This window comes from Saccharomyces eubayanus, chromosome XII (assembly GCF_001298625.1).
Source record: "Saccharomyces eubayanus strain FM1318 chromosome XII, whole genome shotgun sequence".
NCBI lineage: Eukaryota > Fungi > Ascomycota > Saccharomycetes > Saccharomycetales > Saccharomycetaceae > Saccharomyces > Saccharomyces eubayanus.
Genome location: NC_030971.1, coordinates 836,092 through 862,073, shown reverse-complemented (window position 1 = coordinate 862,073; position 25,982 = coordinate 836,092). Strand labels below are relative to the sequence as shown.

The following is a 25,982-nucleotide window of genomic DNA, read 5'->3' as shown; positions in this document are numbered from 1 at the left end:
TAATTATTCATAAATATAAAGGAAAATATTCGTAGAAATGAATTCCTTTTTGGTGTAAATTTCTATTAAAAGTAAGAGTTTCACGATTAAACATAAAATGTGATTTTAAAACTATTGCAGTAACAATCAATTCTACGTTCTATATTTATTAAAAATCATTATAAGTAAACGAAATATTAATTATAAAAGTTGGAGTTATTTTGTCGTTCAGGATCTCTCATTTTGTGTATACTAACACCGGAACTGTCGATATCAGCAATTTTCCCGATGTCTTGAGGAGTAATGATAATAGTTTGAGTTCTTGCAATATCTTTTAGCTTTTTGACTATTAGAGTGGTACCAATCTTTCTATTCACTTGATCCATGAAAACGTCGAACTCGTCCAATGCAATAATCCTAGAACGCATAGGTTTCCATGTAGCCAATAACAATGCCATTTGGGAAAAGGACTTTTCACCACCAGATAAAGTGTCTACATTCCTTGCTTTTTCATCGTTAGTGGTTAAGATATATATCTCTAAGCTCTTGGTATCTTTGATGAAAGAAAGGTTCCCAGAGAATTTTCGAACTTTCAAGGATGCACGGAAATCCATGTCTGCGTCAAAGCATGTTCCCTTTTCTGCATTTTTGTAGTTCTGGTCACGAGCTTTTAGGGAATTATGCAACCTGTTTAGTGCCTCGTCTATCTCCACGTATTTCTTTTGACCTTCTTTGTATTTATTTCTACATTTCTCAAATAGCTCAATAACCTCTTCCTGTGACAACCCTAAGCTTTTCTCAGCCTTTTGGATCATCCTCGAGACTTTTTCCAGTTCACGTTTGATTTCATCTTGAGTATCCGGTAAGTCGACACCTTCCAGTTGCTCCTTTGAACAAAATCCACAAGCATTTTCAATCTGTTTTTGTATACCTTCATTTAATACCGCTACATTGGCTTCAATTTTTTTTATATTTTCCTGATAAGATTTCTTTTTATCTTGGTAATAAACAATATCATCTTTGAATTTTTGTATCTTGGATTGACGACTGTTGATGTCTTCCTTTAGTTGCTGTAATTCATCCTGCGCTTCCACCAGAGCTAATTTTGTAGAATCGTATTGCTCTTTGATGGGTTGAGCTTCTTGTGCAATTTGTTCAATCTTCAACCCAAGTTCTTCTTTAGCAGCTTCGTAACCGGCGATGGCTTGTTCTTGATTTTTCCTCTCATTGATTTTCGAATTCAGTATACCTGTATCGACTACTTTCCCAACATTCATTTTCAATTCCGTGATTCTCGAATTAGTTTTTCTCATTTCATTTTTTGTGTTTCTGAGTCGAACATCTATTTCATTTATTTTTAACCTTACAACACCCAATTTCTCCTCATAACGATCTCGTATATGTTGTATTTCTTTGGTCTCTTGTTCAATCAGGTCCTGCAAATAGCTGGCCCCATTATCGGATGATGAATTAACCTTTAACCTGATTTTATCTTGATACGTAACCGTATCTAGCCTATAGCCACCTGAAAGTTGGAAACCACTACGTCTATCTCTCAACGACAAAGCCATATTAACATTTGCCGGAGTTCTCTGTAAGAAATTTCTAGCTTCATTTTTATCAGCTATCAACACTATTTTTTCAATTTTACTTAAATCAACGAATAGGCACTCAATTTCTGGYTTTGTAAAATCCAGCGCGTCCACTATGGTTGGATAGTTACCGTGTGCCTTACCTCTTGAATAATCGAATTGATTTAAACGATAGGTAACAATAGGGATATTGCTTCTTATACCGCATGACCTTATAATGTCCCTGAATAGCCTATTATCCTTTGCGTTCGACACAACAAATGAATTCAAGGAAGATGATATGGCTCTTTGGATAGAACGTGCCCACTTCTCGAAATCTTTTTTGATAGTTACAAAGGAACCCAATGGCCCGATTGGAGGAGTTTGAAACTCGTTTTTTCTTTGTTCTATGGTCCTCAGAAGCATATCCATGTTACGATCGAAGTTCATTAAGAAAGTATCATTACCTTTGGCAATATTCTGTAACTCTATTTTTTTGTTTTGAATGCTACGCGTAGCGATTCTCAATTCTGATTCACGTTCATGCTGAATGTCTTTTTCTTCGTTCTGTGAATCTTGTAAATTAACAACCAGAGAATTATTAACATCTCTCAATTTTTCATTATCTTTTTCTAATTGTTCAAGTTCCTTTCTCATCTGATCTTTATCACCCCCCATTTCTTTCGTCAGTTCCTCTTCCAAATGAGCAATTGTTTTATTTAAAGCATTGACTTTTTTCTTACCTTGATCAATATTACTTTCCGCTTCAGCTTGATTACTTTTTTCCTTTTCAAACCTACTCTTAACGTCCCTTAATAGCTGCCTTGCATTTTGATGATCGCTATCCTTTTCATTAACATATACGACCTTGGAATCGATTTCTCCTTCAACAGTTGCACCGTCAGATGTGTAACGTTCAATCTTTTCTTGCCTGCTGTTAATTTTCTCAGAAATTTCATCGATTTTGTGCTGAATACCACTGATCTCATCTTCCAAGTTTTTGCAGGCATCCGTGTTATGCGCAATATCAATCCATAATGATTTCGCTTGTAAAAGCATTTTTCTCTCGCTTAAGTCTGAAGTCTGATTCAACTCTCGTAACAATTTCTTAGCATCTTCATATTCGGCCTTCAAAGACTTCAAATTTTCTAAATGCAGTCCCATGTTTTCCTGTGCACTATCATGAATGGCACTGGCATAAACCAAATTTTCAGTGATTTCTTGCAGTAAAGTCCCTTTCATAAAATGGCTATATTTATCTTGAGAAGTGCTAGCAGTTAGGAAAGACCGGGCTGCATCTTGTGATAAAAAACACATTGGGTTACTTACAGGAACAGAAAAATAGTCCACTACAGTTTGAATATCTTTTTTCTTACTGCTGATCTCCTTCCCGTTTTCAGATTTCAAACTAAAAGAGGCAGGTCCATCTCTCTTGATTGTTCTCTCTACTATAATTTCATTACCAAAAGTTCCTTGTTGATAGGCACCATACTTGCTATTGTCTAGATGAAGAGTAATTTTGGCAGAATAGCAGCCTTCTCGAATCAAGTCCTTTAAAGACGAGCCTCTATTGGTCTCACTTGCCTTGGCTCCCAAACCAATAGTAATAGCAGTCAATATGGCACTTTTACCACTACCGTTGTTACCGACAATAAAATTTAATCGGGAACCTAGCTCAAGTTCAAAGTGTTCATGGCACATAAAGTTTCTTAAGATTACTTTTTTGATATATCCAGAAGGCGATTCCTCCAAAAAGGCATCGTTATCCGCCACTGTAGTCTCGGAATTGCTCCTGATGCCACTGTCTTCTTCATCCAGCGTATTATTGCTGAATTGAGTCATAGGAGCAAACTGGTGGCGTCTGCGCTTTCTCTGTTGCTGTTGCTGTTCGTTTTCCTGTTGGGCAGTCAATGAAAGCAACTCATCGTCAACCTGCTCTATAGGCCTTTTATTACCAACCACTGTTGAAGTCATACCATCTAGCAACCTGATAAGGCTATATTATTTATATCTACTTCAGGGCAGCTGCTTGTCCGACCGCAAACAAGTATGCCTTTATTCGCTTTGGGGTCTTTTGATCTATGTTGTGAAAGCATCGAGATGTATGTTGATAAAAAACAACATAGTGAAAACTAGTATTCGCGACGCGTTTTTGGCAGCTTTGTGCTAAGATTTAAGAAGAAATTGCAGGATAATAGACGAGAACATATATTCTGAGTAGCTATTCGGTTCGGCAGAGGATACGGCCTTGCTAACAGGGCGCTATAGGAAACTTTACGGACTTTCTTGGTGTTTTCTTGCCTCTTTTGCACTTTTGATCTAAGAATTCTTCTCATCTTGCCCCGCGAACAAATTAAAGTAACCGAGGAAAGTCTCCTAACGATTTTGCTCGAAACGAGCTAAGGGATTGGCAGAAGGAACAATCAAGTGTCAGGCAAACTAGTACTGATCTTTATTGTAGACTTTGTACGTGGCTGAGACAACGCGTGTGTGTAGTGGGAAGGATGCTGCATCGATCTTCAAGACGGTTTTTATCCACTCAAAGAAAAGGTCCCGGTCCTGCTGTGCAGAAGCTGATTGCAATTGGCGAGAAATGGAAACAGAAGACCATCCGTGGGTTCCCCAAACAAGAAGGCCAAGATAAAGGGTCAAAATATATCTTGTGCCAGTTTCCGTATCCCTCCGGAATGTTACATATAGGACACCTTCGAGTGTATGTTATTAGCGATTCCTTAAATAGATTTTACAGGCAAAGAGGCTACGACGTGATACATCCAATGGGGTGGGATGCTTTTGGATTACCTGCCGAAAATGCTGCTATCGAAAGGGGTATTAACCCTGCCATATGGACCAGAGAGAATATTTCAAAAATGAAACAACAAATGGAAAGTATGCTGGCCAATTTTGACTGGGACCGAGAACTAGCCACATGTGATCCTGAATATTATAAATTCACTCAGTGGATTTTTTTAAAACTGTTCGAAAATGGCTTGGCTTACCGCAAGGAGGCTGAAATTAATTGGGATCCTGTTGATAAGACGGTCTTGGCTAATGAACAAGTAGATGCCCAGGGCCGTTCTTGGAGATCAGGAGCAATTGTAGAGAAAAAGCAACTTAAGCAATGGTTCTTGGGAATAACAAAATTTGCTCCTAAATTGAGAAAACACTTGAGTCAATTGAAGGACTGGCCTTCCAATGTGAAACAAATGCAAAATAATTGGATAGGTGAATCTCTAGGTACAGAACTGATCTTTAAAGTTACCGATTCCAGATTTGAAGATTTAGTAGTGTTTACAACAAGACCTGAAACCTTATTTGCGGTGCAGTACGTGGCTCTAGCATTGGATCATCCAGTGGTACAGAAGTATTGTGAGACGATACCCGATTTGAAAGACTTTTTGAGCAAATGTAATATATTGCCAGACGATACAAAAGAAGGATTCCATTTGCCTAATATAAGCGCCGTCAACCCCTTGACGAAGGAGGAAGTTCCCATTTTTGTAGCTCCTTATGTTATCAGTGGCTATGGTTCTGCACCAAGTGCGGTGATGGGTTGTCCAGGCCATGATAGTCGAGATTTTGAATTTTGGAAACAAAATTGTCCCGGACAGCACATTAAAACATGTATAACACCTTTCTTTGACGATACTTCCAAATTATCTGAAAAAGAAAAACAAGAATTAATCGAAACTGTTCCATTTACGTCCACTGATGGTGTTCTGACTAAAGTAAGTGGCGATTACTCAGGAGTCTTTACTGGGGTGGCAAGAAAGTCAATAATGGGGAAACTGCATACCGAAAAATTATCCAAAAATGTCGTTAGGTATAAGATCAGAGATTGGTTAATAAGTAGACAAAGATATTGGGGTACTCCAATCCCTATCGTCCACTGCGATAGTTGTGGGCCTGTTCCTGTTCCAGAAAGTGACCTGCCTGTCAAACTGCCTGATATTAAGGAATTGAATACGAAAGGGAACCCGTTATCAACAATCAAAGAGTTTGTAAATGTTGATTGCCCTTCCTGTGGAAACCCCGCCAAAAGAGAGACGGATACAATGGATACTTTTATTGATAGTTCTTGGTATTATTTCAGATATCTGGACCCGAAAAATACATCAAAACCGTTTGATCGCGAAATCGCAAGCAAGCATATGCCCGTCGATATTTACATTGGCGGAGTAGAACACGCCATTTTGCATTTGTTATATTCAAGATTTATAGCCAAATTTCTTGGATCCATCAATGCATGGGACGATCCCACTGGAATGTTTGAGCCTTTTAAAAAACTAGTCACACAGGGAATGGTTCAAGGTAAAACCTATATTGATCCCGACACTGGGCGGTTTTTGATGTCTGATGAGTTGGAATATATGAATAACTCTTCGGACAGTAATTCTGTAATCATCAAAGCAAACGGCAAAGTACCGATGGTATCTTATGAAAAAATGTCAAAATCAAAGCATAACGGTGCTGATCCTAATGAATGTATCTCAAAGCACGGACCCGATGCTACAAGAGCACACATTCTTTTCCAAAGTCCCGTTGCAGACGCTCTCAATTGGGACGAATCCAAGATTGTCGGTATTGAACGTTGGTTGCAAAAGGTTCTTGCTTTGACTAAAAATATTCTTAACCTTAAGGAGAATCTGACAATCAGTAAAGAGTACAAGACACCAACAGATCTGAACGATGCGGAGGTAAAACTTCACAATGATGTACAACGTTACTTGAAGTCAATAACGGAATCCTTTGAGATTCATCTTTCATTGAATACTGTAATATCAGACTATATGAAATTAACCAATATTTTAGAGGCTGCATTGAGGAAAGGTGAAATAAGAAATGAAATGATGGTACAGAATTTACAAAAATTGGTTAACAGCATCTACCCTGTGGTCCCATCAATTTCAGAAGAGGCGGCAGAAATGATTAGCTCTCAAATGGAATGGAACCAATACCAGTGGCCAGCAGTTGAGCGCGCTACTGAATCCCAATTTAAGAAATTCCAGATTGTTGTAAATGGTAGGGTCAAATTTATGTACACAGCAGATAAGAATTTTTTCAAATTGGGTAGAGATGCTGTTATTGAAACTTTAATGAAGTTACCAGAAGGTAGAATGTATCTAATGAATAAGAAGATCAAAAAATTCGTTATGAAGTATAATGTGGTTAGTTTCTTATTCCATAAATAATCTCATGCGTCGTGTGTTTAGTAATATTATTAATGCTTGTAAATAGGTATATATTAACGCTTTATAGATATACATCGTGCAGTCTGTCTCAATGGAAATATAAGCGCATGTGTTTTTACGGGTTCTGTGGATTATACTTGGAGAGACTTTTCAAATAGGTAAATAAGAATACGGCAATTCCGCTATACGGGTTGGCTGTTGTACTTGCGTGTTTTAATATTTCGACTCTTAAATCGTTGATATTAGATATACCCTTAATCCAACCTTGCTGAGTGAACTCGCTGTGGTTTATTCGAACGAAATCCTTGAACGTCTCTTCATTTATAATACCGCTGGTAAATTTTATTCTGGTATTTTGGGTTGATTCTAATTGCTTGAGAATAATGACACAAGTATACGCATATGCTGGGATACCAGTTATTGTAAAAAATTTCAAATTTTTGAAATCCACGGTTGGAACATAAACGTTTTCTAGAGTCATTTTGAAAAAGTCTATTGGGATACCAAATAGACTTTTGGATGAAAACACTTTATTTCTATATAGATAATTTGTTAAATCCATGATATACTGATTTTGTGTTTGAACATATTTGTTTGTTGGTGGGTACTGCATTAATTTATTTTTTGTTGCGATTAAATATTGGCATGCGGTTGATAAAAGTAAAGGGTCATCAGAGGTGAAGATTTTGTTCATGATGTCCGGACCCAATATCAAATATTGAATCGCGTAGTCTGAATTGCTCTGTGTAGATAACTGAATCAAAACGTTCAATGAAGTGATTATTGCCATGGTGGAAAATCGATTTGAGGTGGAATTGTTGAAAATTTGGTCTAAAGTGAGCAAGCTTTGTATGTCGTGCAGTAGTGTCAGTCCAAGCGTCATTAGCTTATCATCGAGAAGCCAATTCGTAATCATTTGTAAAATATAAAAACATATCTCAGGGAAGGTTCGATTGTTATCGTAGCCATCGTGGGTACTCCACATGAGGACACCAGCTATAAATTTAACGAAAAATTCTCTTGTACCGCTAATTAATTGGGGTTTCCATAATGGCAAGATACCGCCGCAAATGTTCTTCAAGGTATATTCGTCGTGCTTTAGGTATTTCAAATTGCAAAATGTTTGAATGATCTGATAAGACAATTCGTTGTCCATTGAGGAGATTGAAACGATGGTATATAACAGATCTCGAGGAGCCTCTGCCTGATGTGCAAAACATCGTTTTAATTGCCAAATGCACCACTCACGTGGTGATGACGATGACGATGATGATGATGTCTGGCGACCATTTTTGATTAGAGTGATACAGGGGTATAAATGCCTGAGCGATTCTCTAGATAGGACTCTTGGCTGTAGTGAAGAATTGATATTTGAGGACGGAGCCAGCATAGAATCCACGTCATTGGGAATATATAGTTGCGTCCAGTTTTGGGCTAGTTGATCCAATGAAGTGATATCCAGTAGGGAGACCATACCATTTGAGGATGAATGTCCTGGTAATGATTGAAGCCGGAGTGGGCGTGTGGAGGCGGTACCTAGTTGATGGATTTCATTTAAAAACATATCGACTGTATTCTGAACAACCTCCACGGGAAAACTGGCGGGATGAGCTCTAGACAATATTCGTTGTAAAGCGGATAGGAAATGTGTATCTAGTTTCAGATTTTTGTGATTTTTCAGGGTTTTCTTATTACAATTAATATTTATAATCAATTCGATGAGTTGGTTGGAGGCACCCACGAGGCCCTGGTAGCGTTGCAAGATCAACGTCGCAGTGGCGGGAGCATCTCGGTAACCGGGATTCATGGCGCATTTCCTGATGATGGACACTTTCCAGGGCTTGACGTCATTTGGCGTGGAGGTTTGCCAAATAATGAGGTAAGTTATCCATTTTTGCAGAAAGGAAAACTGCCATAAATGCAACCAGATGGAGCCCGATATGTTACGGCCCCATTCCGAAGGTACAGGAAACAGGAAGTAGACGTGCACCAGCCATTTGCACAGTGCTGATTGTAAGACCGGGGGGGTTTGTATGCGATACCGAGAGAACACGGTTGGCGTACCGAGATGGTTAATGACCTCCAAGATGGGGTCCTTGGTCAGGTACTCGTTCGGCAGGAAACAGTTTTCCACGATGTACACTTTTGTCACGGTGTCTATCACAGAGGTCTCGCAAATGAACCGTACGAGCACTTGTAGTTGTGGTGATGAGAGACCATATTGTTTTGATTTTTCGTACAGCAGGTGCAAGGTGGTCTTGAGGGTCTGTAGAGGTGTTCTTTCGTTAGAATTTGTCAGCGAGCGGACGATGTCGTCTAGTACCAGACTCATGCATGAAAATTGGCGCGCTGGGGTCCTGAGGTGCGTAATATTTACCTATTCGCAAGTTTAATGTTTTTCCTATTGATAATCTTACAGTTTTTCGCGTATAACTAATAGTACAGATAGAAGAGGTAGAGAAAAAGAGGATAGAGAAAGAGATATACAAAATAGTAAAATGTGTTTATAAAAGTCTATATAAAGTGGGGGGGGGGGGGGGGGAGAGGCGGGTTTCTTCAAACTTTCAAAGAGCCGTTGCAGTCGTAAACAGATCTCGATCTGATGTACGGGTCCAATTTGGAGTAGTTCTTACAGAGCGCAGCAGAGAGTTGCGATCTTCTTTCCTGTAATTGTACGTATGTTGGGTCGTCCACGGGCTGATGTTCGATCCATTGAGTGGTGGCCTCCAGGAACTGCTGAACCAGGTCGTCCCTTTCCTTTTCGATCTTGGCGCGGGTCTCGGTATCCTGGAGGTGGACGTCGAGGGAGCCATCTGGTGGCGTGTAGTGGTCCAGGTCTGTGTCGTTTTCACCGCCCAGGTAGGTAGGGATGTACTGAGGGGCGATGAATTTGTGCAGCTCGTCGATGTTCTTGGTGAACACGATTTTGGACGCGACGACCGGGTCCAGCCAGTTCTTGATGATGTTCCAGATGGGGTTGAAGATCCATGGGGCCTTGTGGATGAGCAGGTGTCCCAGCGACTCTGGATAGTGAGCCTCGAAGCACGTGATCAGGAACTTGACTGGAGCGTAGTCCATGTTGGACATGGAGAACCCGTTCAGGTCAAAGAGGATGGTGGTGGAGGCCGGGTGGTTTTCTTTAAAGAACAGCTTGGACTGCTCGATGACCAACAGAGAAAACTTCTCGAGTTCCTGTTCGGTCTGGTCGGACGAGTGGTGCAGCCTGGGTCTCACCAGGATGATCGGTCTCATGTCCACGTCGTAGCCCTGGACGGTGGCCTTTTGCAGTTCCAGGTTCTTGATGACACCGGTCTCCTTTTGCTCGTAGACGGCCCTCTCGCCGCCGTTGATGATGTTGTTGATCGTGTCCTTGCGCCAGTACAGGTCGTGGCCCAGCATGGAGATGGTCTTTTCTGCGTTCCACTTCCGGGCCCTGATGAACTTCAAAAGGGTGGCATCCGGGGTCTCGTTCTTGATATCGTGCCAGAACTGCTTCATGGTCGATTCCGGGTCCAAGTTGGCCAGCGCCTTGTGTACCTTGCCCTTTTCGTAGAGGCTGGCCGTCTCAGCAGCTTCGCCACCGTCCTGTGTCTCGTCGGAGGAGTGCAGCTTGCTGAACCAAGACGTTTTCTTCTTCTTGGGGGGCGAGTTGTGGACAGAGTTACTACGGTAGATGGAAGAGCCGTCCACGGGCACCTGCCAGAGATGGAAGAGATGAGTCCAAATCTGCTTGAGCACAATCTCCTGGTCGTCGGTCAACTGGTTATCGAAGGACATGGCGTGTGTATGTGTATGTGTATGTGTATGTGTGTGTACGTGTGTGAGTGTTTTGTCTGTGGACGAACGCAAGTGCCAAGCTTATAAGAGTGTGTCAAAACGCTATTGTTTCCGCTGTGTGGCCAAGCTGTGACGATTTTATGTATGTGGGCCAGACGACGATGCCGACTGGCCCATTGTTTTAGGAGGCAAGAGCTCAACAAACACGAAACAAACAACGATGGCAGAGATCGCCTCGTTTACGGCCACAAGAAGACCGCGCAGGCCTGTGCAACGCAGGGACGCGATGGCCTGCCCTGCCATGTGCAAGAAGAACACACGGACGGCGAGCACAGATACCAGACAATTGCTTGTCATTCTTGTTGTTGTTATTTGGGCCAACAACAACATCAACCTCTTGTTCTTGCTGGACACAATTGCATCCCGTGACCGCTCCGTATGGCGTGATGTGTGGTGCAGTGCTGTATGCGACCCCCTTCTTGCACGGGAGAGGTGCCATCGCGGTGAGCTGGCAGTCTCAACACGACGACCACTGTCTGCACCGAGACACGACACTTCCTGAAGGCTTCGTGGACAGCGTGAGCTTTGGAGTTGGCGTTGGTTGTAGCTGCTCTTATATGTCTCTCTGTTATTGCAGGGCGTCTGCAGTTACCCGGCGCGGTTCCGCGTTGTTGTTTGTTTTCCGTCTGACGTGTTCTCTCTCATTCTCTCTTTCTCTCATTCTCTTTCTTTCTTTCGGCAACGTGTAGCAAGCAAGGAAGCAAGCAAACAACAGGTATATGGTGGCTCGAGCAGGCGTTGGATTTGGGGAGAGGTATTTCCACGGCTAGGTCAGCAAGGACTTCATTTTGCACCCCCCTCCCGCCTCAATTCCTTCTCCCTATCGGTAACTCCGCCGTCTCCAGAACTAACGTTTCTGTCTTCAATTCAAACCTTTCATTTCACCATACTATACAGTTCAACTGCTGGGAGAGAAAACAAAAAAAGGAATACATACATATAACAAGTAAACTGTACACATATTTTGGCACCAATGTCCTCCAATCGTGTTCTAGACTTGTTCAAGCCCTTCGAGTCCTTCCTGCCGGAAGTGATTGCTCCGGAGAGAAAGGTCCCTTACAACCAGAAGCTCATCTGGACAGGTGTTTCGCTGTTGATCTTTTTAATCCTGGGCCAGATCCCGCTGTACGGGATCGTGTCCAGTGAAACCTCGGACCCTCTGTACTGGTTGCGTGCCATGCTGGCCTCCAACCGTGGTACGCTGCTGGAGCTGGGTGTCTCGCCCATCATCACGTCGTCGATGATCTTCCAGTTCTTGCAGGGCACCCAGCTGTTGCAGATCAGGCTCGAAAACAAGCAAGACAGAGAGTTGTTCCAGATTGCCCAGAAGGTGTGCGCCATCATTCTGATTTTGGGCCAGGCGCTCGTGGTCGTCATGACGGGCAACTACGGTGCGCCCTCTGACCTTGGACTCCCCATCTGTTTGTTGTTGATTTTCCAATTGATGTTTGCGTCGCTGATCGTGATGTTGTTGGACGAGTTGCTGTCCAAGGGCTACGGTCTAGGCTCCGGTATCTCTCTTTTCACCGCGACCAACATTGCTGAGCAAATCTTCTGGAGGGCCTTTGCCCCCACCACGGTCAACTCCGGTCGTGGCAAAGAATTCGAAGGTGCCGTGATCGCCTTTTTCCATCTTTTGGTTGTCAGGAAGGACAAGAAGAGGGCCCTTGTGGAGGCCTTTTACCGTTCCAACCTGCCCAACATGTTCCAGGTCTTGATGACCGTGGCCATCTTCCTGTTTGTGCTGTACTTGCAGGGCTTCCGCTACGAACTGCCCATCAGGTCCACCAAGGTGAGAGGTCAAATCGGTACCTACCCAATCAAGCTGTTCTACACTTCCAACACCCCCATCATGTTGCAAAGCGCCTTGACCTCCAACATTTTCTTGATCTCGCAAATCCTCTTCCAAAAGTACCCCACCAACGCGTTCATTCGTCTGATCGGTGTTTGGGGCATCAGGCCGGGCACCCAGGGCCCTCAAATGGCCTTGAGCGGGTTGGCATACTACATCCAGCCATTGATGTCCGTATCCGATGCCATCTTGGACCCAATCAAGACCGTTGTCTACATCACTTTTGTTTTGGGTTCGTGTGCAGTCTTCTCCAAGACCTGGATCGAGATCTCCGGTACCTCCCCACGCGACATCGCCAAGCAGTTCAAAGACCAAGGCATGGTCATCAACGGCAAGAGAGAAACCTCCATCTACAGGGAATTGAAGAAAATCATCCCCACCGCGGCCGCCTTCGGCGGTGCCACCATTGGTGCTCTGTCCGTTGGTTCTGACCTGCTGGGCACTCTGGGTTCCGGTGCGTCCATCCTGATGGCCACCACCACCATCTACGGCTACTACGAAGCGGCTGCCAAGGAAGGTGGGTTCACCAAGAACCTGGTTCCAGGGTTTTCTGATTTGATGTGATGGGTAGAAAATAGAACATATAAAAAAATAATATCCAATCACATTCATTCAGCCATTCCACCCCTCTACCTTTTTGTTACACTCTAGTTATATCTGTGCGTATCTCTTACGTATAAGTTAATTTTACATATATATATATATATGCATGCGTGTGTAACTAATAAAAAAAAAAAATTGTTGATACTTCCAAGCCGTGTGTTCTCATTGAGCCACGCACGTACAATCACATCTGAGACGTAGTTTGTGAAAACCAAAAAGCAAAAAAAAAGAAAGAACTCCTCATAGGGGGCTCGAACCCCTGACATTTCGGTATCCTTGCCTAAGCAAATTGCTTAAAAGCCGAACGCTCTACCAACTGAGCTAACAAGGATGAGTTCTTCAAAGCAACCAGCGCGGTGGGAAGCCCAACCGCGTAAACCCGGCGCACGCGCTAGCGCAAGCCGACCCGGAGATACGTCAAACAGCATCCATCCGTCCGGGGGCCCTGTCCCGGGGGCCCTGTTAGCTAGTAACGCCCCGGGGCCGTGCGGACGCCCGGAGTTACACGGCCCCGGGGCGCTAAAGTGTAAGCTAGACCAACTATTATTAAGGGAGCGGAGACACGACTCATTTAGCAACGGCTTGGCTTCTCTACTTACAAGAAAGTTTAAAAAAAATAAAGAGAGAGATAGAAAGGGAATTAAGGCGAAGGCGAAGATTGCGAAACTGGCCAATGCCCACTACTTGTTTGGCTGTTTGGTTATTTGTTTGTTTGCTTGTCTATTTGTGGCATCTTCCCCACTTCACATAATTACGAACCGTCGTGTGTATAGGCATATATATACAGACATAAATCTTACAATTACAGTTGTATCTTGGGCCTTGTGTAGATTGTTTATATATAACATTGTAATATATTTGTATGTACAACACTCATATATATATATAAGACAAAGCACCCTCCACCACCGATAATATGCCAACTCTAATCAACGGACCAAGAAGAGACTCTACTGAAGGGTTTGATACGGATATCATCACTCTTCCCAGGTTCATCATCGAATACCAAAAGCAGTTCAAGAATGCTACGGGCGACTTCACTCTGGTGCTGAGTGCGTTGCAATTTGCGTTCAAATTCGTGTCCCACACCATCAGACGTGCTGAACTGGTCAATTTGATTGGGTTAGCAGGTGCTTCCAACGCTACTGGTGATCAGCAAAAGAAGCTGGACGTTCTGGGTGACGAGATCTTCATCAACGCCATGAGGGCTAGCGGGATCATCAAGGTTCTTGTCTCTGAAGAGCAAGAGGACTTGATCGTCTTCCCCACAAACACCGGCTCGTACGCGGTATGCTGCGATCCCATTGACGGTTCGTCCAACTTGGACGCCGGTGTGTCTGTGGGGACAATCGCATCAATATTCAAGCTGCTACCGGACTCTTCAGGTACCATAAACGACGTGTTAAGATGCGGTAAGGAAATGGTCGCCGCCTGCTATGCCATGTACGGTTCCTCCACACATCTGGTTCTGACCATGGGCGACGGGGTCAACGGGTTTACTCTGGACACAAATCTAGGTGAGTTCATCTTGACCCATCCCAATCTAAGAATCCCGCCTCAAAAAGCCATTTACTCCATCAACGAAGGTAACACCTTTTTCTGGAACGACATCATCAAGTCATTCGTCGAAAAGTTGAAGCAGCCTCAACCAGACAACAAGGAGCAGCCATTTTCGGCCAGGTATGTCGGGTCCATGGTGGCTGACGTGCATAGGACCTTCCTCTACGGTGGTCTTTTTGCGTATCCGTGCGACAAGAAGAGTCCTAATGGGAAATTAAGATTACTTTATGAGGCCTTCCCCATGGCTTTCCTGATGGAGCAAGCGGGGGGGAAAGCCGTCAACGATCGCGGTGAAAGAATCCTGGACTTGGTGCCAAAGCATATACACGACAAATCTTCCATCTGGTTGGGTTCCTCTGGCGAGATCGATAAGTTCTTAGACCACATTGGCAAACCACATTAGTGTGGTGAGCGCCTTTCTTCTCCCTTTGTTCTGTGTTTAGTACGCGAAAAAAACAAAAAACAAAAAAACTTGACATATTTACTCTATATATAGGTATGTATATACGTATATAGTAAACATCATTCTTTCCAATCATAAAGGGTTTCAGACAGGTACAGCGGATAGGATGGAATGGAAGTGTTAAAGAATATCAGAGTCTACCCCCTGTCAAACTTCATTGCATCGTCCAAAACCTATATAAATCTACCAAATGAACTGAAAAACCTAACCACTAATGAGCAAGAAACCAAACTGGGGTTCTTGCACGTCATTGAAAATGACTTCAAGCCCTCGAGCATACTGCAGAAGCTGGTCGGCGATACCGCGGACGGAGGCAAGATCCTGATCATAGACATTGTATCGTTGTGGTCCCAACAAAAGCAGAGGCAAAATGGCATGATCTATATGAATTCAGTGTCTTGTATAAACATCACCGGCTTGATCACGTTTCTGGAACTGTTGTATGACGCGCCCATGGACGCATTGAGAAGATGCCAAGTGGACGATTTCAACTTCCAGCTCCGGGGGATAATGATCGATAATTTATCATTCTTGAATTTCGAAAATGACAACAATTACGATGTAATAAATCTATCGAAATTCGAAAAACTGTTCAAGATTCTAAGGAAACTCAGAGATTTCTTGGGATGTTGGATCATCACCAAAAGTTTCCCCACGGAATTCTACAACGGCATCGAGAATACTCTTATTGATAAATGGTCGATCAAGAAGAAAGGCGGCGTTACGCAATACCCGACAAAACTGCCTGAATCATACATGAAGGGCATGGACCTGATAGTTTATAAAGAGCTTGTCAACGGCAAGGCCCGGTACACACGAATATCTGCAGTTAAGACATGAAGGGAGAAAAATCCGTTAAAACACACATATACATAGAATTAAATACTACTAGTGCTAATAAGAAAAAAGCAAAAAAACAATATCGTTCGGGTGCTGCAGTTAATGGTATTTATATCCGCACTGTTTCCCCACATGTTCGTTGAGCCAAACGTCCACATTCTCAAATTTCAGCCCGCAATGCTTACATCTACCAGGAACGATGTTTCTATCCTTTTTCTTAGTGCCAGGTGGGTACTCGAAATGCAAAGCCTTTAAATGGTTTTTGAATGTGTCACAACGTGAGAACACGCCGGTTTGGTGGCAATTGGAGGTCTCGAAATTCAAAGGCTTGAATTTGTACGGATACATGTCCATATCTAGTTGTATCAAAGTGGAGTTGAATGGACACTTGAACGTCCCCTTTATCTGGTGCAGCGACTTCAATTGTGCATAATCCGTGACGGAATTCATCGGTGTCATCTTTTCATGGGTATCATCATCGGTGGGCGAAACAGACCCGCCCGTGACATCATTGGCAGGGCTCGATAGCGCTCCTGACTGGGACAGTATTTCATCCTTCCAATGCCTCTTCTTATGCCTTAATAAATCGTTGTTCCTAGCAAACCCGCGGTGGCAGATGGGGCACTTATGGGGCCTATCCTCCGGCGTCAAATGCGTAGCCTTGTGTGTAGTCAGGTTAGCATAGAAGTTGCGGCAAATCGGGCATTGCTTCTTCTTTCTTGGCTTGTTGATTTTGATACTGTGGGGGGCACTGCCACCAGCACCAGCACCAGCACCACCGGCAGACGAAGGTGCAGCCATCTTCAAAGGCGGTGATATGGAGCGTGAGGGAGACGCAGAGGAAGAGGTCTCGGATGCAGAAGTCGATCCATCCGCCGGCTGCTGCGCGGAGGGCAGAAAGCTCGAGCTGGAGTTCGATCGGGACACGTCGTTGGAGTGCGGAAGCAGCTGGTAGCTCAGCATTGACGACGATGCGCCCGCACTGGCGCTACCGTTGCTGATGTTCATGTTGGGCAGGGCCGGGTGGGCTGAGGCGGACGAGGCCTCACCATTGTACTGCCTCTCGGCTGCCTTGATAAGGTTGTCGAATGACGAAATGGGGGGCAACGTAACGTGGTTCATAGCGCTATTGTTTGCATTACTCATCGCTCGCTGCACATGCCACACAAAAAACACACACCCTGATACCTCGAAACCAATGCACTGCCCCAGTACGCATCGCTGACCAACCAGCCAGTCTTCTTTATACCGTTGCTTTGCTCCAGATGGTACTGCCATGCGTCCAACGGCTACAAAAAACACCGCAACGGCGAAAAATGGCGCAATTATTGGTCGCCCGGTCACCTCGCACGGTCGCGCAGCGCTACTGGGATCAACAATCAATAAACAACTCATAACACGAGCCATCAAGAGGTGAGGAAGAATGGTGAAAGGCGGCAGGTGCAGGATAGAAGAGCACCAGAGCACGGATGAGAACAATGGAAACGCAGGTGCAGGGTGCCGACAGGGGGCTGGTGTTGCCCCCAATGAACTCAACGGTGTCGACGGCGACGGCGGCTACCACGGTCACGAATACGGACACAGATACAGATGGAGATGAGGAGGACGAAGACGAGGACGAGGACGAGGACGAGGATGAGCCATTGGTGGAGGACGGCGGCGTCGAATGGGTGCCCGCGTACATGCTGACCAGGGAAAAGTCGCACTACTTGGGCCACTTCCTTGGGGCCAACAAGATGCTGGAGGCCGTGAAGTGCAAGCATTGCGACGTGGTGATTAGACGGCAGGCGAGCAGCACGAGCATGGCCGTGGCGTGCCAGGAACATCTGCGGAGCGTACACAGGATAGACCCGAATGCCAATTACTACGGTGGGTGGTCCAATACAGACGCTGGCGCCACCTCCATGACAAGGCCGCCTTTGAAGAACCACCAGGGCGGAGTTAGCAACACTGCGACAAGCAGCATTGTAAACCTTCTGGAAATAGACGAGGACCTTCTAAAGCGGACGAAAGAGAGAGAAATGGCTTTGCCTCTTGTGCAATCGCTCGCTATCATTATCGCGTCGGAGAACTTGCCCCTGTCGTTTGTAGACAACTCTGCTGTGCGTCTCTTGATCAACCAGAACGCCAACTCACTAAGCTTCATCGATCACGATTTGATCCTGAACACAATCAGGTCCATTGCGTACAATCTTGACCGAATCATCCAAAGGACGGCGTTGCGTAACAACTCAGACTTGTCGTTGATCATCGACAAGAATTATTTGTTGCTAGACCCGACAGAAAGGTCCAATCAACTGTCGAATAGATTGAAAAACCAACTGTTTGAGATGCAGAAGATCAATTTTTTTTCCTTAAGCCATTCCATTTGGAATAACATAACCTCCATCTTGAGCATTCAATACTATGACGATTTCCATTCCCAAGTGAAGATTTTGCCCCTGATCATCCAAAACCTACACGAATTCGACAACGATCCTAAACTGTCCATTCCAGCGCAATTGTTCAAAATATCACAGGAGTTACCTGGGTTGCAGAACACGGTAATCTCCATGACTTTGCCAAGGCCCCAACTAATAGATCTTTTGAACGTCATGGACAGCCAGCCCTTTTTCCCTAATTCGTATACGAATGCCAAGAACTATTACCATAACTGTATCATTTCCATTATAAATTCGGCAATGCTACCATTATTTGGTACTTCTAAATCCACTGATATCAAGTATCCGGTACCATCATCTACCAAGGAACCACTGACTCTTTTAGACTCTTTGATCGATTTATCGAATATAGACATTTCAAACACAATTTTCTCGAAAATAAATTCTTTCCTAGATGAGTTGCAATCAAATCCGTGGCAACTAGATAAATTCCGCTCACTATGCGGGAAATTCGGATTCGAATTCAAATGTCATAGATTCAGCATATCTCGTTATTCTACTGCCACGGTTTCATTGCAAAACTTCTTAAATTTACGTCCTATAATAGAAGAATACCAATCCACCATTCAAATTGATAAATTCAACGAAATCGATTTCCAAATAATAGACTATTTATTAGCCACTTTAAATTCTATCAATAGAATACTAGAGTTCTTTACCTCTTCCAAAAATTTGAATTTCACATACGTTTTGTTTGCCATTATGTCTATTGAAAAACACTTACTATCTACTTTGAGTACTCTACAATTTCAAAGGTTGATTGCGCCATTTGAAGCATTTTTGTCAAAGATCCAAGAATTTAAAACAATTCTATTTTCAGATGACATGAATCTCTTGGCGATGTTTTTGTGCCCTGCAATTTTATTTGAAAGAGAAGTTCTGGAGTATTCTTTCCATACAATTTCACTTTCTGAAATAGTAGACAAACTTTCCACACTAATTTTCACTTTGCTGAAAAGATTTTTGAATTTGCAAACAATAGGTAATGTGAACAACGATAATAACCCCTCTAATAACAACCACATGAACAATCACAATGGCGACAATAACAACGTTTCAAGTTCAAATACACCAGCATCAAGAATAAATATAGAGTCTAATAGTGGACGAAGCTCAGCCTCACCCGCACAACAGCCACACGAAAACAACAACAATAACAACAATAACATGCCATTCAATTCCCTCAATGATACTCATCAACTATCAGACTCCACCATCTCGAGCGAAATAGACACAATATTTTTGCAAACCATCCAAGAAGATTTATACGAATATTTAAGTACGGTGAATTCTATTGTACCTATATCATATAGATCATATTGTGAACAGAGTAGTTTCGTGAGAGATAATGGTCGTTTCAAAAAGAGAATCATAACTGAAGATTCTATATTAGGCGAGTTAGAGCAACCAATGAACTTCATCGAGGAGTTACTAGACATACACGTTCCCGTATGTAGTGCATTTTGGGACCAATTTTTGGATAACGATGCTGGACCAATAATTAGAGTATTATTCAAGATGATGCAATGTCAGTCTTCTTCATCCATCAGGGAAGAATATTCATTTTTGAATGACTTCGTTCCAAGAGTACATCCTGATTTGACTCAAGAAATCATTAAGATCAAATTATTTAATGATCAATTCGTGGCCAGTAAAGTGGACTACGATTTAGACACTTTGCAAACTGCAAGCCAATATATTCCGTAGGAGGAATGGAGGAAGCGTGTTTTGTATAAGTTTATATTTCACCCGTTATATAATTTTATTTTATAATTGTAATGTATTACTACTTTTTAGCGCAAACGTACTGTTCCACCTATAAAAAGAAAAAAAATTCAAATCAGTTGTCTATCATTTTCTATAATAATGATTTCATTTATCGTACATATTTAATATAAAGAAATTGCTTATATTTAAAATTTTTCCTTTCTCTTAATTCAAAGACTCTTGCTTTTCGCTTATGCCTTTCTGGAAGAGACCTTGGTGTTAGAAGTCTTGACACCAGTAGAAGAACCAGATCCAACGGAACCAGATACTTCGGATTCTTTCTTAGCAGTCTTTTTGCCGCTTCTTTTGTAAGATTGGATGTAGAAGGAGATAAACAAGAGCAAATAAGATGTTAAGATCAAATAACCATAGGCAGCAGCATCCTGTGTACCATAACAGGTACCCTTGTTTGGTAAGATACGACTAAAGTACTTGTGAGCATAGAATGTGTAGGTAGCAAAGTAAACAAAGACCAAGTCAATCAAAAATTGGATGATTTGGAATCTGGTGACCCATTGTTTCCACCAAACTCTAATGCCACATGAACTTAAGAAGTAGTACCAGTACATGATAACATGAACACCCAAGTTCAATAAAATTGGAACCCATTCAACGGAAGTACGACCCATCAATTGAGTGTAACATAACAAAGCGGTGGCACCGTGGTGATAAGTGTGTAGAAACAGTAGCTTCTTTCTCTTCAAAATTAAAAATACAGTGTCAACCAATTCCAAGAATTTGGTCAAATAGTTCAAATAGTAGATAGTAACCAATTTTGGTGCGAAGGCTTCTTCGGAACAGATGGACCAGAACAGGCCATGACGGTACACCATAGGAATCAATTGCTCCAACAATAGCAGCCAGAAGACCAGTGAAATAGATGTCAAAAACAGGTTATGCATTTCAAACAATAGTTTGAACTTCATTGGGGTAGCATTCAAAGCGCGTAAGATAGCTTGACCACCGAAGATAACGATGTAATAGACGACGATGATTCCGATAGCATGGTACCCGTTAGCCAAGAAGGTCTTGTTGTGAATGAACTCAAATTGTTCGGCTGGATAGCCACTGAAGTATTCAAAAACCTTGGAGAAGATCGGCCACAATTCAATACCAAATGGATTTTCGATGGAAGGAATATGAAACTTTAAGAAACCCAATGAGGAAGAGTTCAAAGCCTGGAACTGGTCCGCAGCAGCGGCTGCGACAGCAGAGGTAGTAGTATTCATAACTTTTTATTCTTCGTCAACAAAAAGAAAAAGCCAACTAAATAAACTATCGGATACTTGAAGCGAGTGAAGAGCTGTCAACAATCAATTAATGGCCGCTAATAAAGACACCAGATATGCAGAAAATATATAGAAACCTAACTGGGGTAAAACTTCAAATAAAGTTAAACAATAAATATAAGAACTCCAGATGAAATAATATATACCATTATCTAATAAGTGGCAATGAAGAAAAAAAAAAAAAAAACAAGCCAAATACGTAAAACCAACCTTTTGTTTATACAATTTGGAAAATTTTCGGAAAATTTTTCACTTTGTGGACGGAAATGAAAAAAAGTTCGAAGCTTTCAGAAAAAATATAATTTCGCGTTTTTTCTATCGCGTCATTAATTAATCGTTATGTCAATTTGTTAATGTTGTAAATAATAGCAACATTATTATATTGTTACTATTGTTATTGTTGTTATCATTAATATTATTTACTGTTTTTTTTCTTCCAAGTCTCTAGTTATGCATAGTATGTTCTAGAGATGGTGAAGGATAAAAGTCTATGTATGGTGTCACCTCAACCCCAAAAGTCTAATGACGCAACAGTATCGTATCCTCGATAGTCTTCATAACAGTAGAGAATTTCTTGGGTGCTAGTTTGTAAAAGGCGGATTTTATCGGCAAGGACACAACGGACCAACTCACCAGTCTCGATCTTTCGAATCTCAATGAAATTACTATCGAAAGCGAGAATGTACGGGTACCAAATGGCGAATTTCTGAGGTTCGCCCTCCCAGTGTATAATATGCGATTCTTTCTTTCTCCAACCTTGGTTATTGACGAAAAAGGCGAATTCTGTATAGCACAACAAAAACATGTTCCCTACACGGTAAATTGCCATTGGTTTCAAAGTATCTCTTAGCGCAAACTCTAAGGATGTATCGGCGGGATCTAATAAGGATTCGTGAGCATTCTGCGAAATGCTGACAATTTGGAAACCCTTTTTGCAACCAATACATAAGTTGGCCTTCAAAAATGAGATGGAGACTGGCTCGGAATCAAAAGTGACCTCGGTAATTTTCTTTCGCAGATTTTTCTTATTACCGCTCCCACCACCATTTTTCTCAGCCAATAATGGATGTTCATGCTCGAAATATTTAATCGAATGTGACGAACTGTGTGCAGTCACGATTAATCTCTTACCGTTACAGTCGCCCTCTGCGAAGAAACTCACATGATTGATCAACTCCTTATGGTGCTTTTTGAAGAAAGACGTCCCATTACCTTCTGCTTCAATCAATGACAACGGACAACTGTATAATTTTTTATCAATCAATAGAATTATTGATTTGAACTCTTCCAACACTGCAATCTGAGTAATGTTATTTCTTTGCACTAATTGGATCGGAGTTGAAAAAAATGCGGAGCTTTTCTGTTTCTCATCTTTATTCTGCTGTCTTTTAATATTGCTCATGTATAACCCAGAATTAGTCGCGATTAACAATTTTCTACCACCATCACAGGAAGTAACACTGTTGATCTTGTTAGTGTAATCAAAGAATCTATCACTCATCTTTGTCACATTGAACATTTCGGTCGTACTAATAATAGTTGCCTGCTCCTTTTTAATTTTTTCTAGAAGCGTTTGTAATCCAGCATATTGTGCAGCGTATAGCGTGACTTGGTACCTTTGCTTGGCCCCGTAGTACAGGAAAGTTATTGCGTTCTTAGGGTTATTTGCGTTATATTCTGGTTGGATCACCGTTCCAGAACAATCAGGATGGTCTCCAATATATTTCCTTAACGCAGGCATATCTTCTCCCGGACATGCAAATAACAATGGCAATGGGATAGGCCTTTGAAAAACCTTGTGTTGGTGCCATTTATTAACCGCTTTGGCCTTTAAGAATAAAAGCATATTATCTAGTAGGTAAAATTGAATATCCCCAATCACACCGTCTGACTTTGACAGTTCCTTTCTTGATAGTATCCCTTCATGTTTGATTTTTCTCTTTTCGTCATTCAACCCTAAATTAACATATTCGTTTTTGAAGAGGATTTTTTGTTTCAGTAATTTTACATCATGTCTATCTTGTGCAGCACCACTTGCCTGGTCAATTCTTTTCATGAAATCTCTCAGCGCATCCATGGCTTTACTCAAGTCGTCGTAATCTCCCTTGTCCTTCTCTGGGTCAGTAGATTTCATAATTTCTTTAACTAATAACATATACCTACCCGGTCTCGAAACACCTTGAGATAAAAACGAGTCGATACCATGTCTCAGGGACGAACTCATCATGTCGTCATCAAATCTGGCAAAATAAGGATTGACCGATCTTTGTGTTTCAATTAAGTATTTGGCATATGGTCTTGAAGCAACGTACGAAACAAATGGCTCAAAAAAAGGAATAAATCGTAGTACGATGTCACCAATACCTCTAACCACTGGTGCACTTTTTTGTCTATCTGTCAAAGCCTTTAAAAATCGTCTATTCACTGAGTAAATGTCATTTATGTGAGCAAAGACGTGTTTGATAAAGTTTTTCCTTATATCTGCAGAGATTATATTGGTTTCTGCCAAAGTTTTCATGAAGGTGTCTCTTGTGATTTCTAATGATTTGACAAAGTTCTTCTCTGTGATATAAACTTCATAGATAGCTTCTTGTCTTTTGATTTCCTTTTTGGGTAAGTTTTCCCAATCCTCTTCGGATACAGAACTTGTCCAAGATGGTTTTTCTTCATCATCATCATCTAAAGCCATCGAGATATTACGCTTTAGGCCACCATTTGGTTTCAAATTTAATCTCGCTTGTTGTTCAAGACGCCTTGGGCATGAAATTGAATAACACAAAGCGTCTCTTGTACACGTAGGGGAATAACATTCCGCCAGCAATGTGAAGACACCATTGACATTATGAATCGCTGCTGGGTTTTTTTGTTGAGATAGTGAACGATTCATGTGCAGTCTTGAACCCGTCAAAGTTGCCTGTTCACTACTTAAAGAAGAAGTAGAACTTGATGGAACCATTCCAGAACTTTGATAAGGTTGGTTCCCTGAATTGAAAGAAGATGAATTTGGTAGCAGCATCAGCGGATCATGAGCGTTTGTGGAACCTGTCCCTGTGAACCTTGAGTTGTCTGTAAATTCGTAAACTTCGTGCGGAGAATCTCTTAATCTGTGTTCATAAACCACATCGTGAAATAGTTTTTGAGCATCTAGTGATCTACCAAATAGTAAAGCCAGATTTCTGTCCGAAGTTCTAATGATAGCACAAATTACATCGACTGCTTGCAAACCTGTAAATGCGTCACGGTAAACCAACCCATCCTTTTTATGCTCTCCGAGCTGAATGGAACTTTTGAATTTAGTGGCGACTCTTGACAGTAAGGCTGGATATACCTGGGGCCTCTTTGTAGAAGCGCTCATTACTGGTCTCGATAATGACAGAGGTGTCATGCTGCTTCTACGCGGGGATGCTAAGGAAGTTCCTGAAACCGAAGTGTATCGCTTCGAAGCCAATGAAGTCGAAGAAACTCTCGTCTTGAGACCCAAACCAATAGCAGACGATGCGCTCATGGTGTTTGAGGACTTCATGGAACTGTGACCATTATTGAGGTTACTGTGACTATTTGAAGTGTGATGGTAGTGGTGAGAATCTGCGAATGGGTTGGAAGACATTTCATATTTTTGAGGGACTTTTCTACCGTTGGAAGTCTTGGACTGAAAAGATGATGCAATATTTTTGAGAGTAGAAGAGTTTAATGACATCGATCTAGATGATAGTGAATGTGAATGTTGTGGGTAGTTATTATTGTTATTGCCCACTTGATGATGGGTACCGTTATTATTAGTATTATTGTTGTTGTTGTTATTATTATTAATATTATTATTATGCTGAATATGCTGCTGCTGCTGATGTAGTTGTTGTTCGTGCAGGTCTTTGGAACTTGGCCTGGAAAAGAAACTAAAGCCTTGCAAAGGCGACTTTCTTGCCTGTGTAGGGGTAGTCGAACCACTCCCATTTGAGAAGCTAGTTTGCTTCTTAAGACCAGCAAGGGCTAGTTGCGGGAGTGAAGGTTTCCTCTTGGGTACAAAGACCGTAGGACCTTTGTTTTTTTGGTAGACTTCGTYTCTTGGAGACATTGGAGGCAAAGGATGATCACTATGGTTTTTGGCCTGTCTGCTGGCATTATTACTTGTTGAGTAGATATGAGACATTGATTTAGCATGAATAATGGGAGGGGAGGCTGGAGGGTCCCTCGCTTTTTTCGGACTACTGATAGGGGTATTATCAGCACTCGATAGACTTTGTGTATCTGGGACATCCTTGATAGTAGTTTGTTGCGATAGAATATAGTTTGAGTTGGATTTTTTTCCCCCCATATCGCTACTGGTTACAATAGGATCATTGGTTACTGGCTGAGAAGCGGAATGCCTCTTCTGTTTGGCTATAATGATGTCGTTGGCAATGTCCTCGGAAATAAGAACACTTAGGTTCTCGATATCTTCGATTCGGCTGGGCAACACCTGAGACCTTATGTCGCCATGCAAATCGTCATCAAAAGATACAAACGAGTCTGGCCTCCTCTCTACACCGAATATTTGAGAGTAAATGTCATTTCTGTCCTTTATGCTGTCAACGTTTGCTTCGCTCATAAC

General features: G+C 42.2%; 12 protein-coding genes and 1 non-coding gene across 13 annotated transcripts; 6 read left to right on the top strand and 7 right to left on the bottom strand.

Annotated features, from left to right (window-relative positions):
- Window positions 1-176: 176 nt before the first annotated feature.
- On the bottom strand, window positions 177-3,524 carry SMC6 (DNA repair protein SMC6; the record flags this gene model as incomplete). The annotated part of the gene is made up of 1 exon (XM_018366933.1): window positions 177-3,524. The coding sequence occupies one exon, from the start codon at window positions 3,522-3,524 to the stop codon at window positions 177-179; it is 3,348 nt and encodes a 1,115-aa protein (XP_018220772.1).
- Window positions 3,525-4,054: 530 nt separating this feature from the next.
- On the top strand, window positions 4,055-6,742 carry NAM2 (leucine--tRNA ligase NAM2; the record flags this gene model as incomplete). The annotated part of the gene is made up of 1 exon (XM_018366932.1): window positions 4,055-6,742. One exon carries the CDS (start codon window positions 4,055-4,057, stop codon window positions 6,740-6,742), a length of 2,688 nt encoding a protein of 895 aa, XP_018220771.1.
- Window positions 6,743-6,857: 115 nt separating this feature from the next.
- CTF3 (Ctf3p) lies at window positions 6,858-9,074 on the bottom strand (the record flags this gene model as incomplete). The annotated part of the gene is made up of 1 exon (XM_018366931.1): window positions 6,858-9,074. The coding sequence occupies one exon, from the start codon at window positions 9,072-9,074 to the stop codon at window positions 6,858-6,860; it is 2,217 nt and encodes a 738-aa protein (XP_018220770.1).
- A 224-nt stretch (window positions 9,075-9,298) lies between these two features.
- On the bottom strand, window positions 9,299-10,519 carry CSR1 (Csr1p; the record flags this gene model as incomplete). Its single annotated transcript, XM_018366930.1, has 1 exon — window positions 9,299-10,519. The coding sequence occupies one exon, from the start codon at window positions 10,517-10,519 to the stop codon at window positions 9,299-9,301; it is 1,221 nt and encodes a 406-aa protein (XP_018220769.1).
- Window positions 10,520-11,552: 1,033 nt separating this feature from the next.
- Window positions 11,553-12,995, top strand: SEC61 (translocon subunit SEC61; the record flags this gene model as incomplete). The annotated part of the gene is made up of 1 exon (XM_018366929.1): window positions 11,553-12,995. One exon carries the CDS (start codon window positions 11,553-11,555, stop codon window positions 12,993-12,995), a length of 1,443 nt encoding a protein of 480 aa, XP_018220768.1.
- Window positions 12,996-13,270: 275 nt separating this feature from the next.
- On the bottom strand, window positions 13,271-13,365 carry DI49_3878. Its single transcript has 2 exons — window positions 13,328-13,365; window positions 13,271-13,307 (listed from the first exon to the last, which is right to left on the bottom strand). It is a non-coding gene; the product is annotated as a tRNA-Lys (tRNA).
- Window positions 13,365-13,949, top strand: DI49_3877 (uncharacterized protein; the record flags this gene model as incomplete). The annotated part of the gene is made up of 1 exon (XM_018366928.1): window positions 13,365-13,949. One exon carries the CDS (start codon window positions 13,365-13,367, stop codon window positions 13,947-13,949), a length of 585 nt encoding a protein of 194 aa, XP_018220767.1.
- A 1-nt stretch (window position 13,950) lies between these two features.
- On the top strand, window positions 13,951-14,997 carry FBP1 (fructose 1,6-bisphosphate 1-phosphatase; the record flags this gene model as incomplete). The annotated part of the gene is made up of 1 exon (XM_018366927.1): window positions 13,951-14,997. One exon carries the CDS (start codon window positions 13,951-13,953, stop codon window positions 14,995-14,997), a length of 1,047 nt encoding a protein of 348 aa, XP_018220766.1.
- A 171-nt stretch (window positions 14,998-15,168) lies between these two features.
- PSY3 (Psy3p) lies at window positions 15,169-15,897 on the top strand (the record flags this gene model as incomplete). The annotated part of the gene is made up of 1 exon (XM_018366926.1): window positions 15,169-15,897. One exon carries the CDS (start codon window positions 15,169-15,171, stop codon window positions 15,895-15,897), a length of 729 nt encoding a protein of 242 aa, XP_018220765.1.
- Window positions 15,898-15,996: 99 nt separating this feature from the next.
- Window positions 15,997-17,304, bottom strand: STP3 (Stp3p; the record flags this gene model as incomplete). The annotated part of the gene is made up of 1 exon (XM_018366925.1): window positions 15,997-17,304. The coding sequence occupies one exon, from the start codon at window positions 17,302-17,304 to the stop codon at window positions 15,997-15,999; it is 1,308 nt and encodes a 435-aa protein (XP_018220764.1).
- Window positions 17,305-17,366: 62 nt separating this feature from the next.
- On the top strand, window positions 17,367-20,045 carry VID22 (Vid22p; the record flags this gene model as incomplete). Its single annotated transcript, XM_018366924.1, has 1 exon — window positions 17,367-20,045. The coding sequence occupies one exon, from the start codon at window positions 17,367-17,369 to the stop codon at window positions 20,043-20,045; it is 2,679 nt and encodes an 892-aa protein (XP_018220763.1).
- A 251-nt stretch (window positions 20,046-20,296) lies between these two features.
- ELO3 (fatty acid elongase ELO3) lies at window positions 20,297-21,334 on the bottom strand (the record flags this gene model as incomplete). Its single annotated transcript, XM_018366923.1, has 1 exon — window positions 20,297-21,334. The coding sequence occupies one exon, from the start codon at window positions 21,332-21,334 to the stop codon at window positions 20,297-20,299; it is 1,038 nt and encodes a 345-aa protein (XP_018220762.1).
- Window positions 21,335-21,899: 565 nt separating this feature from the next.
- ROM2 (Rho family guanine nucleotide exchange factor ROM2) lies at window positions 21,900-25,979 on the bottom strand (the record flags this gene model as incomplete). Its single annotated transcript, XM_018366922.1, has 1 exon — window positions 21,900-25,979. The coding sequence occupies one exon, from the start codon at window positions 25,977-25,979 to the stop codon at window positions 21,900-21,902; it is 4,080 nt and encodes a 1,359-aa protein (XP_018220761.1).
- Window positions 25,980-25,982: the final 3 nt, after the last annotated feature.